The 20,246-nt window shown below is 36.5% G+C and overlaps 2 protein-coding genes across 2 annotated transcripts; both read left to right on the top strand.

Annotated features, from left to right (window-relative positions):
- The first annotated feature begins 516 nt into the window (after positions 1-516).
- CNMa (CNMamide) lies at positions 517-5,452 on the top strand. Its single transcript, XM_070215461.1, has 4 exons — positions 517-947; positions 3,845-4,042; positions 4,115-4,418; positions 4,905-5,452. Exons 2-4 carry the CDS (start codon positions 3,851-3,853, stop codon positions 4,973-4,975), a joined length of 567 nt encoding a protein of 188 aa, XP_070071562.1. The 5' UTR covers positions 517-947; positions 3,845-3,850; the 3' UTR covers positions 4,976-5,452.
- Positions 5,453-16,844: 11,392 nt separating this feature from the next.
- Cpr62Bc (Cuticular protein 62Bc) lies at positions 16,845-18,906 on the top strand. Its single transcript, XM_017140882.2, has 3 exons — positions 16,845-16,918; positions 17,011-17,142; positions 17,968-18,906. The coding sequence occupies exons 1-3, from the start codon at positions 16,904-16,906 to the stop codon at positions 18,379-18,381; spliced, it is 561 nt and encodes a 186-aa protein (XP_016996371.2). The 5' UTR covers positions 16,845-16,903; the 3' UTR covers positions 18,382-18,906.
- Positions 18,907-20,246: the final 1,340 nt, after the last annotated feature.

The following is a 20,246-nucleotide window of genomic DNA, read 5'->3' as shown; positions in this document are numbered from 1 at the left end:
AGCTAGATTATTTAAAACCTTGGTTAAATCACCTTGGAAAGTCAATGAACCAGGCGAGGGAGTAAACCGCTAGATAGTAAAGTATTCTCGGGTCAGAGATCAAAATGGAACATAATTCAAGTGATTTAATTTGCTGACATAAGCGCACCCATATGACCCATACGCCGTGTTGTACCGCATCGCCTACTAACTATATAGCACACTGATCATAAATCTTGGCTTTATCGGTCGATTTGTCAAAAGCGTGGCACGACCGAAAAAGCACGAAGATTTTTGGGGGGCCGAAGGCTTCAACAACCGACTTGAGTCGGTTCGGTGGAGATCCGTTGAGTTAGTTCGCCGCCAAACCAGAAAGCGTTTAGTAAGAATCCGAGATTGTGCTTAAATTAGCTGAGCAGAAATAAAATTACAAAAAGTTTTCAAGTACTCGAGCACCGGGTGTTTCATCCCCCTCCCTCGAAAACCTGAGCCGAAGTGGGCGGAAATCCACCTCCCCGAAACCACCCCCCAAAACGCCCACACGAACATTAGACTTCTGTCACCTACGAAGTGGAAGAGTCGTCGTCGTCGTCGGTTATTTATTTGTACCTGTTGAATTACCCTTTTTTCCGCGGCGTCGGTCTTCGAGCGCCTATATAAACAAATGCTCCCAACGGATTTGCGTTTATTCTGCATTGTCACACCTAACGGTTAAGATTCGCCAGGCGGAGCAAAAATTGCAAAATATAAAGCTGAAATCAGTGATATAGTTGGAGTATAGCTGAGAAATATTTGAAATATATTTCTGGAACAGTTCATTCATTCAGTAAAAAAGTACAGTTACAGTAAAAAGTACAGTTACAGTGGAAAGTGTTAACCGGAATTAAATAAACTTTGAGATCAAGTGTCAAGAACTAGACTGATCTTGTATAAAAGTTCTATATAAATCGCAGTGATTTTGGAAAAAGGTGAGCTATTATACAACTTATAAGAAAAATATATTTATTTATATTTATTATAATATATTTATAGTTCAGATTAACCATAAAGATTTCTATAATCATTGCATATTAATAGAATTAAATCGAATCATTGAGTTTCAGCTAAATGGCGCCAAGAAAATTACTTTTGCCGCCTTGATAATGATTATTTATATATATTTAATTATTTATACATTATCAGCAGAGATTTTCAGAACTGTCATTGCGGGATTTTCGTTTTTAATTACGTTCCACTCGTATAGAAAATAATTGTAGCCGTCTTATCAGGGCTGAAAATGAAAGGCGAAGTGGAAAAAAGTCTCGTGAATCCGAAAGTATTGCGTAGTTTTTTTTATACCCCGGAGGAGGGGGATTCCAACTTAGATTCAGATAGAGATAACTTTTGTTTACACAGCTCGGGAAGCGAGGAAGAAAAAAGAGGGCGTGTCAGTAGATTTGAACTTATTGTTCTTGATAAGAACGAGCTCCTAGCTCTCCATGTTGCTTGTGGTCCGATACTTTATGACGCTCCCGATGACGCACTTTATGGCGGGCAAATAAAAGAACGAAACCCAACGATTTTATTATTATATATTCCCAGTTTGATGATACGATTTGGGTCATCGAAGTTGAGACCCCCAGCCTAGTTTGTATTTAAATATGTTGCGATTGAATTATTTGGAATTTTTAGCATAGATTAGGCTTTCAATTGCGAACGAAATTAATGATGTTCTAGAATATTTTGAAAGTCATTGGGGAATACTGTTCCGGTTATATCTCCTTTTAGCTAAACAAAACCAATCATTAGCAGTTATTTTAAATATTTTATTATAGGTTAATTTATTTATAATTTTACAATATATCAATTTCATTTATTAAGTAGTATTAATATAACTATATTATATATTCAACAAAAAAGTAAAAATATCTATAATTATGAACTCAGTTGTTCATATTTCTTGCCTGCATAATTAGCAATTTGGTAAGGCCTATTGTGCTACACCTTGTCATCTTGTTATCGCTTATCGCACCGTTCAGTTTCAGTTTTTAATAACTAATAACCCGCCACGTTCGTCATGGGAAACTGTCAAATAAATTGGACAGGTGCCTACCTGAAAATGTACTAAATATTTATGGTAGTTTAGCACTATGTTTATGGGGGGGAAAAGACCCACCCCAGGGTTCAATGGAACCTCTACGCGCGAGGCCTTGACTCCAATACCAAAATAGAGATGACTTTTGGCGATCCCCAGCAAATTGGCCACGACACCAGTGCATTATCAGCATTTCTTAATTTTTTTTGCTTTTATAGGGCCATTAAAATGCGTTTGGCCAGCGATTACTCGACGACATAAATTTCCGATCGAGATGAAAAAGCCGCTGACACGATCGCCAAAGTTTATCGCTTGCACAGGCTTTAAAAGTGGTACAAAAAAATGGAAGAAAATCTGGCTCGGTCGGCAACAACAAATAATGGAAATAAAAAGTACTTTTTCGTTTGTTTTTGATCATAAAGTGGCAATAAATGAAAAATATGCTGGGCAGTAAAAATATAAAGAATGATATGTAGGGAAAAAGAGTGAGATAAAAATGCTACTAAAAAGGTAGATAAGATGTAATCTAAATTTCTTTATAACTTCCAATAAACGTTGATATGTACAAAGAAAGAATCATATAAGTATAATTTTATCATAATAAAACTTATTATGTTGTATAATTCCCATAATTACATTTTTAAGTTTATTCTTTTAATTAGTTTCCCAGCTCGTTTTAAACTCCTTCTTTTAGTTTAAATAAATTTACCTCCTGCTCATGAATGAGCCACCCATTTGTTAAACCATTCATTCGTTTGCTAACCACCTCAAATGACTTGTAATTTTTAAAAGTCATGGACTATCCTCCCCGAAACCGAAATGAACCCACACTCCTTATTTGATAATGAGCTCGCTGGTCACCTTTAGCCTTCCTTTCCGCTTATTCGCGACGTCAAAGCTTGAGCTTAATTAGGCATTAATATTTCATAAATGTCAATTACGAGGGGCATATCCTCTTCCCCTCTTCCCATTCAAAACCCACTGATGACCCGTGTCCGCAGCATATCAAGTGATGATATTGCAATGTGACCTGAATCCGTGAACTCGAATCAAAAGAAGCCCATCGTCGGCTGTATTTAGAACAAGCTTAAGAAAGCCAAAACTTTTAACTGGAACACGGCCAACTTGTTGGCCAACTGCAACGTGACTTATTTGAAGTACCCAACACCTCGAGTGGGCCGAAACCCTTGGAACCCCTTGAAATATTTACGCATTTTTCTACTCAGCCTCTGCCACAATTCGTTTGGTTTTTGTTTTTGCCAACTTGTGTTGTTTGTAATAGGAAACCCTTTGCGTAAGCATTGAAGAAGGGTTCTGGAAGGTCCTAGAAATGGAGAGGGATGGAAGGGGGTGGCAGGGTCATGTGTTTCGGGGGTGGACGCCCGTGCATTCCTGCCTAATTATTCCAGGCAAAATGTTGTTTACACTTTAAACTCATTGTTTTTGATAAATAAAATTCCGTTTAAATTTTTAAAATATGAGATACTTTTTTATGAAGGATTTTTTGGTTAATTTATAATAGGTATTTTGCTTGATTATTTTGTCCCTATACATACGTATTTACCAAGTTACTTTAATTTTTTTCATTTTATTAAAATAATAAATACCCATTTTAACTCTAAAATAATTATAATTATTTTTAAAAAATATTACTCCATTTAGTCCACTTATCCATTTAGTCTCTAAAAATATGTATATACCAAGATCCTTTTGAATATAAATAAATTTAAAATTTAATAAAAATACCATAGATCAATAATAATGTTTCGATTTCTTTTTAATTCTCCGCAGTTCAAGATGTCAGCCGTGTCGTCGCCCACCACATGTGGTTGCTCGCCTGTCCAGTGGGCATTCATTGTCATTGTGCTCCTGTCAATGGCGATTGGACCGGGAAATGCCATGCCCCGTTCACCCAGGAATACGCAGTTGTTGTTCAGTGAGCTTCTGGGTGGCGGAAATGAGGACAACAACTATTATGGCGAGCAGTTGGTAAGAGCAGGCCCCCCATTTATATCAAAACTAAAGAAAACTAAGCCACATTATTCTACTTTTAACTTCCAGAAGTACCAACAACAGCAGCAACAGGAGCAGAAACAGCAGCGATTGCCTTCCTTTGCCAGGAAATGGCCTTCGCTGAGGGATCTCCTTTTAACAGCCGACTACGATGACTTTGGAGTTACCCAGGAAAGTGAGGAGCAGGATTCGCCGAATTCCCGTCTGCTGGCCCGACTCCACAAGCTCGGAGATAATGGAGGTGGCGATGAACTGCGCTATAATGTCGTCAACGATCTGACCAATATGCCCAGCAAGAAGGTTGTGCCAGGACATTCGCTCAAGGAACACAACACCAAGAAGAATGTTCAATGTGAGTACTTAATATAAATATTTATTAAAGGGGAATTGCGATAATTAAGATTAATTAAGATTTTTATAGAATGCCCAGAAAAAAGCATTTTTATAGATTTTAAGAAACATTTAAAAATAATTGTAATCATAAAAAGTACTCTTATTTAATCAAAATTATAATAAAATATTCTGCTATTTCAAGGCAGTTATTATCATAATAATTAATATTATTCATTACAAAATTTGTAAATTAATTTAAAAATTTGTAACTTTATTTTTGGGTATTTAAAAAAATCTGGTAAACTTTTCTTTAAGTCTTTCAAAATTTCATAAAAATCAATTTATATAAATGTGGCATGATTAACTAATTTATGTTTTCGGTTTGTCTTATTTTCATGTGTTTATTTTCCGATCCCAAAATTAGTTCGTAAACAATGTAAGTGTTGCATGAAACCGTGAGTCTAAAACCTGGAAAAAGTATATTAAAGATTTGTTTTTCCCTCAGATATGTCGCCTTGCCACTTCAAGATCTGCAACATGGGACGCAAACGCAACGCCGGCTTCAACCCTTACTGAAGAGAAATAATGCTAGAAAATCCGAGAAGCAAAATGCCATACCAAAGTAAAATAAACCCTTTCAAAGAAAAATAAGAATTTGCATTGTCACAAAATCTGTTGAACGAATGTTCAAATGCCAAGTATTGTCTACAGATCTAATTTTAATTAGAAAAATTCACGCAGAATTTAATTAGAAACTATGATTACATTGTATTTATAAAATATGTCTCGACTTACACACACACACCTCTGCTCTCTGCAAATTGACACACACACACACACACACCTACACATGCACATGTCCACACCAAAGTATTTCCATATTAGTTATAAATATAATTATTATCTATGATTCTTGTTGTATTCGAAATACATTAAATAATAATAACCAACACAATGTTGTTAGATATTAAGCCAAAAATTACATATTACAAAGAATATTTATTGAAAAGCAAAAAACAAAAGAAAAACAAGAATGATATGTGGCCAAGTTTCTTGAATAAATGTTATATGATTATAGTATTCAAGGACCCGAAAAGGTGGTCCACTAAATGTTTTTGAGCCCAATTAAGTATTCAAATGTTTGTGGGACTAAAAAGCTTTCACGGAAAAATATAGAGCATGTTTTTAGGCTTTGGTGAATTATTTTTTTACACCGCGGGGTAACTTTGAATTTTACAGATTTGTAAAAATAAGGAGACATATTAATTAGAAAGTATTCGCTTTTAACCAGTGGCGGATCCAGGATTTATTTGTAGTTTTCAGCAAATTTTGTGGCATACTTTTTGAATACCACATTGCCTTTAATTTTTCACTTGAGTGGAGGATGCTTTTAAACTTTATTTCTATAGATTTTTTGTATCAATATGGATATATTTATTTATTTATTTTAGTAACTTAATTTAATTTATTTTATTTATGCATTGCTATTAATTTTTCCATTCATTGCTTACCGGACTTTGATTCTAACAGAGGTAGGTATTGATTATTCTTGGTTAATTGATCTGCAACATTTTTATTGGCACTTTGAGCAAATCACAGACACCGATAAAAAGTTAATTAAAGTGTGTGATTACTTGTATTTAAACGACTTGATTGTTTTTTTCGTGGTTAGCCCCTTTGACGCTAATTATATATTGATTTACATATTGACTTGGTACGAGATCAGATCAGTCTTGAGAATGAAGATATCTCTATGGATCTAGGTAGAAAAGTCTCGAAATTTTATGAATGGCTCATTCCAACCATACAGAACTTGTTATTAACTCTTATAAAATCACGCAGCCAGCTCTGTTCGCAAATCCAGCATGTGTTTATGGTTCGCCCGACCTCCAGGTGGCGATTGCAAAGGCCAAGTGCCACTGCAATTTGTTGAAAAGTCAGAAGCCGAAACAAAATCTGCAATCCAAAATTCGATTCTGGTGGGTGTAGGTAGACGGAACCCCAATACGGAACCCCGTCAGGATATGAAATATATAGAAGTCGATCGCGTTTATAGTTGGCTACGGCCACTTAATGTCATGGCGGCGCCGTTGGCCATTAAAAATCAGCGTTGAAATAAAGCCAACTGGCAGTAGTAAACGCCCAAACGCGTTCGCTGGCTGTGGGAAAAATCTGAAAAAAATCTAAATCCGCAGTTACTATAGTTTTTTGTACTATTACAATTTCAATTTCAATGGATTTGTTCTGCTGACGTAGCAGACCACTCGCGACCTTCGGCTGTGCCTCACATTTAGTCTATATTTACAGATATATATTTGCTCTTTAACACGTTTACACGAAATGCATTTCGATTTATTCGCAATTACCGAGCAAGCGGCATTCGCTTTCAAGTGATTCATGCCCAGCCATAACGATATATATCTATATCTATGGGTAGTTCTATGTTCTATTCGAATGCAAATTCTATTGTAATTAAACGTGCTACAATCGCTCGACAAATTGCTTGTGTCTACTGATCTCCGGAATTATGAATGCAACATTTCAATATAGAGATCTCGGCTAATCGGTAGTTGGCGTGTAAATATATTTACAACTTATTTAAAAGCTTCCCACGAAGATGAGTGAAAATTGAGTGGCATCTGATGACTGGGTGGAGTAATCAACGTGGAATTCTAGGAGATTATAGATTGCGACGTTATTTAAAAAATTTTAAACCAAACCGAATAATGTTTCTTTAATTCTTAAGATACTTGTTTGGTAATTAATATAAGTTGTTAATAAAATGGTTTAAAATGTACACAAAAATTTACAAATTATGGGAAATTATTAAAAAGTATTCAAAATTACTAAAACTGAATAAAATCAAAAATTTTCAAAGTGGAAACAAGAAAACACAAAAATTCAGGTCATTATAAAGTTTAAGTGAATTCAAATGCAATTTTCCAATCATTTTTAAAGTTATAATTAATTAGTAATTATTGCCAAAAAATTATTAGGAATTATTTGAACCAAATCTAAATTTTTAAATATAACCAATTTTCGAATCATTTCGATAGTTTTCCGAGCACCATTAATCATGATCTGCTTAGCATGCTGGCTGTTTTCCTTGGCCCCTAACTAATTTACCGTCTGCATAAAGCTCGCAGCTCCCCGTCGGGAAATCTGAGATAATTAAGCGCTAAACTGTTTAAGAGGTTTACGAGTCTCAAAAAAATTTCAGGGTCAGCCCAATTGATCAGCGAACCAGAGAGCCAAGCTGACGAAAGTAAAAGTAAACAAAATAGACACTTAATTAAGTTAATTCAGTTGTTAAAGTCGCGTGTTAATTGAACTTTCAAAAGCACCAGAAAAATCACCTGACTTCAAAAAGTTGGGCACTTCAGAACCAAATTGAAATCGTAACATTAATTGCCGGGGGTTCAAGTGGATGGGTGGGGATCGTGGCATTTCTCACACGCTAAAACCATAAAGCTCCATACTCCATACTCGAAAAACTGAATCCGAAAAAACTGACTCAATCGTGTGAGAAAATTGTGGCTGCAACTGTGAAGTTGCAACTGCAAGACAATCGCAATTGTTTATACGTACTGGGTGCTGCACCAGATATGCGCGGCGGGTTTTATTATTATTGTTCCTCCGAAACGGCATTGACAAGGCCACACTTTTCGACGATGATGAAGTGGCTATGGTCTCGGCCTCTGGTATGAGGCGCTCATGGGGCTCATGTGAATGCCCCGGGCGAAATGTGTAATTTATATTGCCGGATTCCTAAATGCAATGAAGCCATAAAGTTTTCGGGCAACGGGCTACCGAATTCCGCTTGAAAATGACTGAAGAAAACTACAATTAGTGGTGAATTAACCTGAAAATAATCCATAATTTAACAATCGTAACGATTTTGGGCAAATAATTTTATTAATGCATTTAAAAAATCAAAACAAATTATATATCGAAATCATTCGAATTAATATCGATCACAAATTATTAGGAACGATTTGATATTTACAGGTTTTATTCATTAATTAAAAAAAATTCGTTTTAAAAAGTATTTTAAATTGTTAAAACTATGAAAAACAATTGTGAAATTCCTTTTTTTACAAAATAAAATTAGGGAAATCAGTTTATTGGGATTGTACATTTATTTCAAGATATTTTTTCAAGAGAAGTCTTATAAAAAGCGAGCATTAAAATTCAATAAAGCTAATGAATGACAAGATAATGAGACATTTTAGTTTATTAATACATTTTTAATTTAAATATTATTTAGTTTTTAATAACTAAATAATATTTTGCAGTAATCTCTTTTTTATTGTGTCCAATAAGCACGTGCCACAAATACTTTACCAAATCATTGAATTGCCGTCCGAAATTTTCATTCATTCATTGGCAACAGAATCGTGCGTAAACGCACAACTCGTTTGGCCTTAATGTCAACCCAGATGGCCAAGAGACGGCGAGGAAAATCCATAAAAAAGGCACATAAATTTGCAGCAATTGAAAGCTGGCCAAAGCGAGTTTCCTCATGAGACGTGGAAATTCAAATCTCCGCTTCGGCGGCTCTGAACTTGACACAAATTCGCAGCCATCGTTGAGCAAATGAACTATTTGCGAGCCGCAACATTGCAAAAGTGACACAATTAAGGCAGAGATACATAGCCTATGGCTAATTACAGCGATTGCCACAATTGTGGGCCATTAGAGAGACCATCCCATACAATACCATTACCATATGGGGGTACCATTAATCATCAATCGCGAACGGGGAGTTGCATTCGCGTTTCTCACACACAAATCAACAGGCGAAGTGGCGGAAAAAATGAATTGCCTTTTAATATCGAAACCGAAAGTGAGCTGAGATTATGAGCTAAGAACGAACAGTCGATCAATTTTGGTCAAGATTTTGTCTATAATTTATTTATTATGATTTGTGTCTGCACGAAATTGAAATGGTATACGAGGTGTGTTGGCTTGCGTGGCTATTGTTTTTCCATATAATTAATGATCTATTAGGTGGGGGGTACCAAAAAAAGCAATTTAAATTAGGGTCTTCAGCTTCCGCATTTTTGCTTCTAATGATGATTTGGTCTGACTTTTTTCAGGCAAGCTCACACAAGATGTCAACTCAATTTGGCCTGGCAACCCATCAACGCAAAAGATTTAATTATCATCTCGGCCTGTCGTCTGCAATCCCAGTGAATTGTGAATTGGAGTGGCGTGAATTTCGGAGTCTCTGGGGATTTCTTCGGTTTTTTTCACTCGTTTTTGCTTGTTGCCGGCATCAAAATGATGGCTAATTGTTATTTTTGCATATGCAGGCAGGCGGCTGCTTGCATGTCGTTTGATTAGACACCAAAGGGGGGTGACAGGGGGTGAGGCAGAGTGAGAGTGGGCCTTACATAATAATCTAGTTAACAAATTGTGTCATGTGGCGCTATGTAGCTATGTGGAGCTAGCCGAGTAACCGAGTAACCGACTCTCAACTGTCTCAGTTTGCGGCCTGCATCCAGCAGCTGCAACTTTCGAAAGCGTTTTGCCGCTTAGTCTCGAGTGAGAGAGAACAGAAACCGCCTTACATAATCCCAAAGGGGCGAGGGTGTTGGCCTACGACTCTACGGAATAAAAAAAAAATCATTAAAATATTTAAAAATAAATAATCCTCGGCCAGCAATCTAAACTTCAAACTATGCATAATAAAACCTCACGAATTCAGCCACCCACTGTCCCTGTTCGGGCGCCATCACTCCTCCCGCGTCCCTGCTCGGGCGCCATCTCACCAAATGGTCAGCAACCATTCCTTTAGCCCAAATATGATAGATCTTCCGCAATCATGTCGTTCGGCTGGCTGGGTGCTGGGTGTGTCCAGTTGAAATGGAAAACTGACTGGAGGAAAAACTGAACCAGGGGAAAATCTTTAAGTCCGCCGGCAATTGTGGGTTAATGGGTGAATGTGAATGGGCTGTTTGAACTACATTACAATGGTTAATCCGTTACTGCCGAGGAGTGTGCAGAGTCTGGGCAAGTGGCAAAATATTTGTAATGCAAAACTAAACAAAAGACTTGAGCAACAAACTTGCCCAGGCTGCTAAAAATTGTGGCAGGAAATTATAGGAAATTTGCAGGCAGAAAACGTGGCAATAAAAGTTAATGGCATTGTTTTTACTTCTTTTATTTTTAGAAATTTCAGCACATTGTTTTGAGGCCTAGAGACAATCCTTTATCATTGTTCTTGAGAGTTTTTTTATAATAAATATTCTGGCTTGGAATCTTTACATTTTTTTAAAGACAAGCCTGTTTGTAAACCTTATACTGCCTCCTTCAGAGTTTGAACAACTGGACTGTCATGTTAGTGGACATGGATACAAGGCGTCGACACCCACGCAATGCAGACTGGAAAATAACTAAAAGCCGGGGGTTCAAAGGGAGTTGATGTAGACCGTAGACCGAGTTCAATCTTTGATTACAGGGCAGCGGCAGCCACACTTCATCGCCGTTGTGCAAGAAGCGATTGCCAACAATTGTGCTGTGGTTAACCCAGTCGTGGGGTTTAAGATGGGGGTGCATGGATCATAAGATGAGACATCTCTGTCTTGTGGTTTGCCACTCGATTGTGTTGCAAGCGTGGCACAAAAATGTGAAATATATATAGAGGAACAATTCTAAACCGGATATGGTGAATAATGCCATAAGCAACAAAAATGACAATGGACAGACAATTACAAAAGCAAAAGCATATAGAAACCAATTCGATACGAGAAACCCAAAGCGGAAATTTTGTAAAGTGCCACGCCCCCTGTGGACAGCAGTCTGTAGTCCACAGTGAATGCATTGCGAAAAGCTGAAAGAGCTGAGTGCAGACCGAAATTCAAGCGAGGATTGGTTACCCAGGTTTTCTTGGATAGAAGGGGGGTCCATTCTAAGCCCCGACTGGTCTGCATTGGTCTGGGCCACCGCCTGAAGGTCGATCTGCTCTCCGATCCACGGAACAATAGCGAGCTGATCTATGTAAATTTCGAGCGACATAATTGCACGGATTAAGCTGTTGTCTGTTTACCAACCCACCGCTTCTCCTCCTCCCTCTAAAATTTTCTGTAATTGGACGGCTGATAAGCCAAACGCCCACCGTAAAAGTTTTGGCATTAAACTGTCAGAAAATTGAAACTTTGATTCGAGATCTTAAAATTACAATTTGTAAGGGAAAAGCTTAGACAATCAAATTGAAATCACTGTTGCTTTGACCTTGGGTTTACTTTACCTCTGCGGAGGACAGGAAAAAACAGATTTTCTTTGCTTTATCAACGGATTTTAAGTGAAATCCGTAGATGACAAGCATTATATATGCCCCTGCGATTTTATTAATCAATTACCCATTTTTTCTGAACTCTTTTGTTTATTGATTGCAGTTTGATTTCCAATAAATTCCATTCGGTGGCTTTGGTCAAGGTCACTGGTTTCTTCAATTACTGCAGTTGCTATTGTTATTTTGTTCCCCTATTTATTTTGTGGTTTTTTCTACCACAAAGCGTAGTAGCCGCTGGTCGAAAATGATCAAAGCAAATCATGAGTAAATGTTAATTGCCGTGTTGCCGTTTTGGCTTTAGTTCAATATGTTAATTGCAATACAGTTTTGCATAATTAATTTAAATTATAACCTACGCTTTGCATTCTCCGTTGACTTGTGAACTCACCATCCACCGGGCAGTGAGTAGTATTTCGCAAGACATCTGACAGAACGAAACTCAAAATCAAACGAATGACTTGGGCAACGAACTTGTTTCGCATATTGCGCACACACACGACAAAACCCGAAAAAAACAACAATGTGAAGAAAAGCTGCAAACATTTGCCACTCAATCAGCAGCCGAACAGCTAGTGCAACTGAGGCAACGCACACAAATTGCTTTAATTACAACAAATTTGTTTGAATATATATCAACTTGAGGTATTTCAGCTGAGTTTGAGCACCAGCACTGCGAGAAATTAGTTGGGGTTAAAACAGAAAAATAAAAAACTTTGTAAATTCGTAAAGAACGTAGGGGAGTGTAGGGTAATTTGACGAGTAGGGTAATGTGACGAACTCGTCGAATCTCATATATGACGTCACGACAAAAATTTCAAATAAATGTAGTCGTCTCCCCTTATCGTGTCGACAATGTATTTACAGTAATATTAATAAGAAGTCCCGTAATTTGTTCGTGAGGTAATTTTCGCTAAAAATGTGGTGCGCAAACTAGCAAACCCATTCAATTTACTTGTGTTTCAGCAGTGCCAGAGCAAAGATGAGTGTAAAATAAAATCAGGCAAATATATGCACGTATACATGAGATCTTTATCAACAGTTTTTGGTACCTCGCGTTTTTTTCTTTTGCGCCGTTTGAGAGTGACACCGTTTTTGCTCCAAGTCTACCTTGTAGGGTATCGTGACGAACTTTTTGTAGGGTATTGTGACGAACTTTTTTTATTCAAGAATTTTAACTGTTATCGTTGATTATTTGTAAAAAAAATATAATAATACCAGATAACATTTACTGCTGCAGTTTTATTGTTGTTTTTAATAGTGACGTCAGTTTAATTTAATTTAAAAAAAAATTTGCACTTTGACCATTTTTTTTTTTTGTAAGTTTGGGTATTATCTTATTACTTTTTTCTTTTCCGTATCGAAAAAACCCTTTCCGTAAATAATATATAAAAAAATGTATTTTTTTTTTTGTAAAAAGGATGGTTTACACCAAACGCTGTGGGATTTGGCTACGTTGAAATTTCGAATCCAAATTTTTTTAGAAATATGCTCAGTAAATGTAAGCAACTTTCTGCTTTTACACTTTTAAAAAATATTGATTTTTGGAGAAGTTACATTAAAGAACAAATCGTTCGTCACATTACCCTACAACTTTTGAAAGTGCAAAAAAGTAGGGTTCACGCCAAACGCTGTGGGATTTAGCTGCATTGGAATTTCGAATTTCGAATTTTACAGGGATATGCTCAGTAGATGTAAGCAACTTTCTGCGTTTACACTTTTAAAAAATATTGATTGTTACAAAAGTTACATTCAAAAAACGAATCGTTCGTCACCTTACCCTACACTCCCCTAAATTTAAGATTAAGGAGTGCGATTAACAATAAAAAATATTCTTTGATATTAAAAAAAATTCTAAAACATTAGATTTTGTTTAAATTATAATAGAAGTCTAAAATGTAGATATTTTAATTGTAACATTTATAAAGTAGAATGTTAGACTATATTACAAACGTATTAAAATACTAAAATTATGGATTTCTAAAGGAAACATTTCCATGTAAACTCTTAAAAATTTAATAAAATTTGTAACATAACATAATATAAAATTGTATTACAAAGAAGAATTACATCTAAAAATTCTTGTATTCAAAAGAAATCTAAGATAAATTATTTATAGATGGAAAATTTCTTAATAATTTAAATATTTTACTCTAAAATATTCTTTAAAAAAGTTTCTTAATATTTTTCTCAGTTTAGTTCAGGCAAATGCTCTCTGACTTTTCAGCCGACACCTCGAAATCACGACGACCGTTCACGTCATGCACCCGCAGCTAGAAAAATATGGCCAGATCTGCAGCTCAACTTAACTCGAGTGGCCAGAGACTCGGATCTTGGAACTCGGATCTTGGCCCGCTGACATGACGAGCCAAGATCGGGCTAAGATTATGTGCTGTAACTGCTGCAGGCCACTTGGGCGTTGCGATTCTGTGCGATTCTGCGAATCCGGCTGCCGACTTGGACTGGGTGGTCTCTAAAAACTCCTCGCCTGACTCATAACTGTTAAGATATACATAGATATAATATGCATTTGGAGGCATGTGGAGCGGATTTGAAATCCAACTGAAATCCAACGGAAGGGGTGAATAATTAAATCGAAAAGGAAACGCGCAATATGACCAAAGAGTTTCGCATTCACGAATTTGTAATTGTCATTGTTGGGTTAAGTCTGGTCTAGTCTCGTATGTTTTAACTGGACTTGGTTGGTTCTGTGATACGGCTCTGAGTGGCTTATGATTGTTCAAGGAATTTCCACACATTTAACTAACGGGTTGGTGCCTAGTGCTTACCTAGGAAACGAAACCTCTTATCAAGGAAGTGGAGAGAACCGGTTTCATATCTCATAGTTAGTCAGCAGTTGTAATGAAAGTTTTAGGAAAATAAACTAATATTCTAACGAACAATAGAAACCAATCTTTAGCCCTACCTCTTCCCAAATATGGCTCAATCATCCATCAAAACCCAATCAATTACTGCATTTTTGCTCGAATCCAATCGAAACCTACTTTTTCAATATCTCGACTGCAAAAATTCAATTAATTGGCCACGCTGGTGCGTCATTTTCCGTAAACAAAGGACGTAATCAGATCGTGCTCTAATTCAGGCAGCCTAAGCTGAACTCGGAGATTTAGAGTTTCGATCTTCAGGGGTATGACCAAAAGGGGGTTGAAAAATCATTAAATAAATTAATATAAAATAAAATAAATACAAACTTGTAAACAACATTTTTAAGAGGGCTTAGTAAAGTTTTAAATGCTGTAAGAATTTTTTTTTGTTTTTATGAGGCTACTTCTTGCTGGTTTGTTAATATCAAGTATCAATAATTTCTATTAAATATTCTAGATAATTTTGTGGATGAGTATAACCCCTTTTAAGGCTTTGGACTACGCTCCTGTTGCGATTACAACTGTTAGTGATCCGTTACACGTCGTTTGCCGTTCGTCGTCGCTGTGTCGTGCTAACCTTGAGATGATTACTTCAATTTTTTTTTAGTTCGCGATGGCCAACTAGGCGTAGAGGGGGTTCAAAGGGGAAGGGGATGTCAGAGCCGAGCTTACTAATTCGAGACAATTTATTAAATGAGGCAAAACAGGGCAAGTACGTAGCATAAGCCCAGCAAATATGCCATAAAACAAAGCAAAGTAAGGCAGCCCCCAAAAAATATGACAAAACAAAACGCTTTGGTTTTTTATTTTTTATCTCTCGCAGTTTTGGCCTGGTAATGAGTTGGGGCTGCACTGGCGTATATTTTTGGGCATAATGATGTGGCGCCACACTGAGCCCCACTTCTACCGGCGTTTCTACAGCGTCTTCGGGTGGTGGCCTCCCTATCTCAACAGCACACTCCTCTTGCCCTCCCATTTGCGCAAGATTGCGCAAAACGGCCTACATGGCAATTATAAAAAATGGCAGTAGGAACAGCAGCTAAATGCACTAAAAACTATATAAAGATTTTAGGCATTTACTTCAATAAAAAATTGCAATATAAATGATAAAGAAACATTTTTATGGTTTCGCATTTTTTTAAGGTTTTTAAGTTAAAAGATTTAGTCACATTTAGTCACAAATGTTATAAATGCAGATTTTTATTTACTTAAAAAATATATTTATTCTTTTCCTTATATTTGTGTTAGTAAAAAACATATTTATTGCTGGTATAAATATTTCATTTCGCTTTGTTTTAATTTTAATTCCTTTAGTAAATAAGTGATTTAATTTGCATATATTTTTTGTTCAGTGTACCATTGACTGAAAGATTTGATAGACGACGCCCGCTGCAAGCAGAAAATAAAAAGAAAACATAGAACATAGAAAACATCGTCTTGGAAACCCACGAAACAGACGAGCGAACAAATTGCAACATGCTAAAGAAAAATCCTAGGTTGATGAGAAAGGGGGGTTTGGGGGGCTAGCAACACCTCCGCCCACCGAAATGCAATTTTAACTTATTTCAGCCATTGTCTTATTTTATTCATAAATATTTGTGTTTACGGCTAATTCTATTCGTGCTCAAAAAATTGTTTTTTTTGCGAGGGAGCTTAGTAGAGAGGCCATTTCAATTAAATCGTGATGGGAGATGAAAATACATAGATAACTAACCTTTTTTCTTTTGATCATGATTTCATAATTAATATGCCTTAATAATGGCCAATTTGATATGTTAATATTTGTTTTTAGCCAATAGAATATCGAATGTCGACAAGGTATTAGGTATTATCCAATTTGATGTTTTCCCTTCCATTTCACAATTATTTCGATTGCGATTTCGATTTACATACATTGCAAGTTATCTCACAAATCAGACAATTTCCAAAGACAAACCACAAATAGTCGCTCCACATTTGAACTGAACTTCACTCTCGTTTTTTTTTCGCTTTTTTCCAAAAGCATTAAATAATTGTGGATTGTTTGAAGGGGGTGGAGGGGGACTTTGTAGGGGCGTTACGGGGGCCTCAACTTCTTGGGCTTCGCTCCGCAAAGCTTGGCTTTAGCCAGGTATTTTATTGTATATTTTTTGTTGCTATTATGCCGCTGCTGACCGACTCGCATTCGGCTTTTTGTGGCTCGGTTCGTGTTCAGTTGGCCCGCTCGGGCGTTGTCTTGTATATAAAAGCGGCTTCCTTCTTGGTTCTAGTTATCAGTTGAATCCAGCTCAACGTACAGCACACACTCGCGTCTGCAACAGAAAATCTAACAAAAATCCCAAAACAATGGCATTCTTCAAAGTGAGTGAACAGGATAATAGCCCTGTTATAACCAAAAGTGCTTTGTGAATAAATAATAAATATCCCCCACTCCCATCCCCTTTGTGATCTAGTCCCTGATCTGCCTGGCCGTCCTGAGCGCCGCCTCCGCCGGAGTCCTCCACGGACATGGTGCTGGTCTCTACGCCGCCGCCCCGGCCATTTATGCCGGCCATGGTCATCATGACGAGGGAATCGATTACCATGTAAGTAGTCAAGTAACCACTAAGGGAACCCCCTGAAGGATCCCTAAGCTCAAAGGGAAATTATTAAGAATTTCAAACCTCATTAAGTCCTAAAACCAAAAAGAGATTTATTTAAATCATTAAATATAATAATTTATAGAGAAGTTTTATACAAATATTTCAAGTGGCTGTTTGAGGCCTTACATTTTATAATTTAATTTTTTTTGACTTTTTGTTTATCCATAAACCATTGTTTTTAAAAGTTACCAGCTTTTTTTAAATTCTATCCTCTTCTAGAAATATTGTTTATGCAACCAATCTGATTTAAATTTATTATTTTCTTAAAATCAAATTGCAAAAAAAAACATATTGCAAAGTATTTTTTAAAACTTTGTATTAATTTATAAATCAAAAAATCTAGCAATTAAAATCAAAGATGCATGCTTACAGTAAAATTGCTTATACGACCTGTAATCCTTAACCACAAAAATTACTCATCCGACTAGTTGGCTTACTTAAAACTTTACACCCAATAGTCAGGCCATCATAAAATTATGTTTATTAAGCCCTCAAACACCACCATCAATTTGTAATGGTAAAATAGTAAAATCTGCACAGCCTTTCAATCTCTTTACTCCCCTGGCACCCAACACTTTTGCTGTGGATGCTGTGTTGGTCCAGGGTCATTGTGGCTTTTGACATTTCGTGATTTTCCCACGCCAACTCCATTAGCATAGTCAAAGTTTTTATTTCTGGCTTTGAGTGGCGTGTGGCATGCACATTAAATTAGCACCCAATGCGAGCACTCTTCTCATGGAACTATTATTATTTTTTCGTAATCCCCAGGCCTACCCCAAGTACCACTACAACTACGGAGTGGCCGACTCCCACACCGGAGATGTGAAGTCGCAGCATGAGGTGCGCGATGGCGATGTGGTGAAGGGATCCTACTCCCTGGTGGAGCCCGATGGATCGGTGCGCACCGTCGAGTACACCGCCGATGATCACAATGGCTTCAACGCCGTCGTCCACAAGACCGGACCCACTGTCCATCATGCTGCTCCCGCCGTGGTGGCCCACTCCGCTCCTGCCCTGGTGGCCCATGCTGCTCCCCAGGTGGCCTATGCCCCGGCTGTTGCCCACCATGTGGCCGCCGCTCCTGCCGTTCCCTATGCCGGATCCCTGGCGCATCATGCCGCCGCCGTCCCCGCTTACGGTTATGCCACCCACAACGCCCACGCGCATGTGGCCCACTATTAAGGAGTCTGGAGGGTGAAGGATTATAACCAGGATGCACTGCCACCACCTGAAGCACCTCTGAATGCACCATCTCCACTACTACTCTTCTGTAATTTATTAAGCACGTTGACGACCTCACAAAAAAGGAAGATGATCTGTTTGATCCACTGACGAAGCCTGCTAAAATACTCAGTTACCCAGTCATGTCCATTCATGTCCTGCAGGGGAATCCCCCCCGCCGGCATCTCTCTCCCTCACACACACACACATTGCCGTCTCTGTCTCAGCTTTCGCGCAATTCTCTCTTTTGTTTGTTATCCAAACTTCTCTTTTATATGTATTGTAAATAACGAAATCGAGTGAAGAACAAACACGCCCATCATGCCAACCAACCTGAACAAAAAAGATGAAGAAAAACGAACAAAATGTAAAAAAAATAATAAAAAAACACATGTATTATAATAACTTTGTGTATACTTTAAGTTTGAAGCTGATACTGCTGACAATGCTATAAATACAAAATGTAGAGAATTATAAAAATTCAAACATCATGGTTTTTATTGAGGGGGAAACGAAAATAATACATATTAATAATTAAATAAATATTGTAAATTTTTAGAAAGCTAAAAAAATATTTGAATTTAAATTTGTGTGAAAGTAGATTTTAAACTTAAAAATATGCAAACCCCATAAAAAAAATAAATATTTAAAACTGTATTTTAGGGCTAGGTTTTTAAGACGTTAATAATAAAATGTCTCTTAAACACAATGTATACTTGTCTTGATTTTCTATGAATCATATTAAAAAGCTGTTTACTGCTTCTGATCAAGAACACATTCACTTTCAATCAGCAATCAATTCTACAGTAAGAACTAATTATGATTGCCGTTGATTATGAAAGTTATGGAAATTGATGGGTAGAGCACCACTTGATTGACAATTATCGAGCTGGCTAATTTGTGGGCGTGAGTGGAAAAGGTGAAGGTAAGCATTCTCAATTGATTAGCATTAGATCAGCCAATAACCAGTTGGTGTTTAATAACTTATTATTTATCAGTTGAAGAACTCTGACATCTGTACACTCGAAACACGTGCATTTTCATCTTAAGATGGGCTCTGATTTGCCTTGACATCGATTGGGGATTTGCAGATTGGTTTGTTGATTGTTTTAATAAATAAGTTTTAAATTGGACTTTTCATATTTTAACTGAAAAAAATTATAAAAATTTTAAGTTTGTCATACCCTAATAAAATAAACTAATAAAACAATTAAAATATTATAGATATTAAATCGAACCAAATTATCGTTTATTTATCTTAAAAGTATGAAATCATACTCTTTGAAAGGGAATCGCATAGGAAAAGAAATTCAAGGATTCTTAGTGAGTTTTACTTCCTATCTACCGACTAACTACTCCATGAATACTCTTTTTTTTGTTGAGATCTTTTGGGCCGGGTTTTTCTTGGAAACTTTAAGCTCAGCTTTGAACTTGTTTTTTTAGAAAAATATTTGATTTAATTGTGTGCTTTTTGGCGGCTTTCAAACAGATCAAAAATCGTAGACTATTTTGTAGCTTTGTTAAAAAAAAAACTATAAATTGTTAAGTCTTTATATTAAAGTATTTTTATACATTTGGTATAGTATTTATAAGTGCATAAGATTATAAGGACCTGTTTAATAATTGGTTTAGATTTCAGAAGAATGGAAATCAGGAAAAGTTGCTCCAATTAAAAACTCAAACTTAAAAAGAAAGTATGTCTTTAATTTAATGGAACAGAATACCCTTCAAATATTTAATATCATTTCCAATATTATAAAAACCAAATCAAATAAAAAATAATATTTTAAATCCCTTGATGATTTCCTTTTCAATACTTTCATTGT

Source organism: Drosophila takahashii, chromosome 3L (genome assembly GCF_030179915.1).
Source record: "Drosophila takahashii strain IR98-3 E-12201 chromosome 3L, DtakHiC1v2, whole genome shotgun sequence".
Lineage (NCBI taxonomy): Eukaryota > Metazoa > Arthropoda > Insecta > Diptera > Drosophilidae > Drosophila > Drosophila takahashii.
The sequence above is the reverse complement of the archived record's forward strand: the minus strand, read 5'-3'. Positions and strand labels throughout refer to the sequence as shown.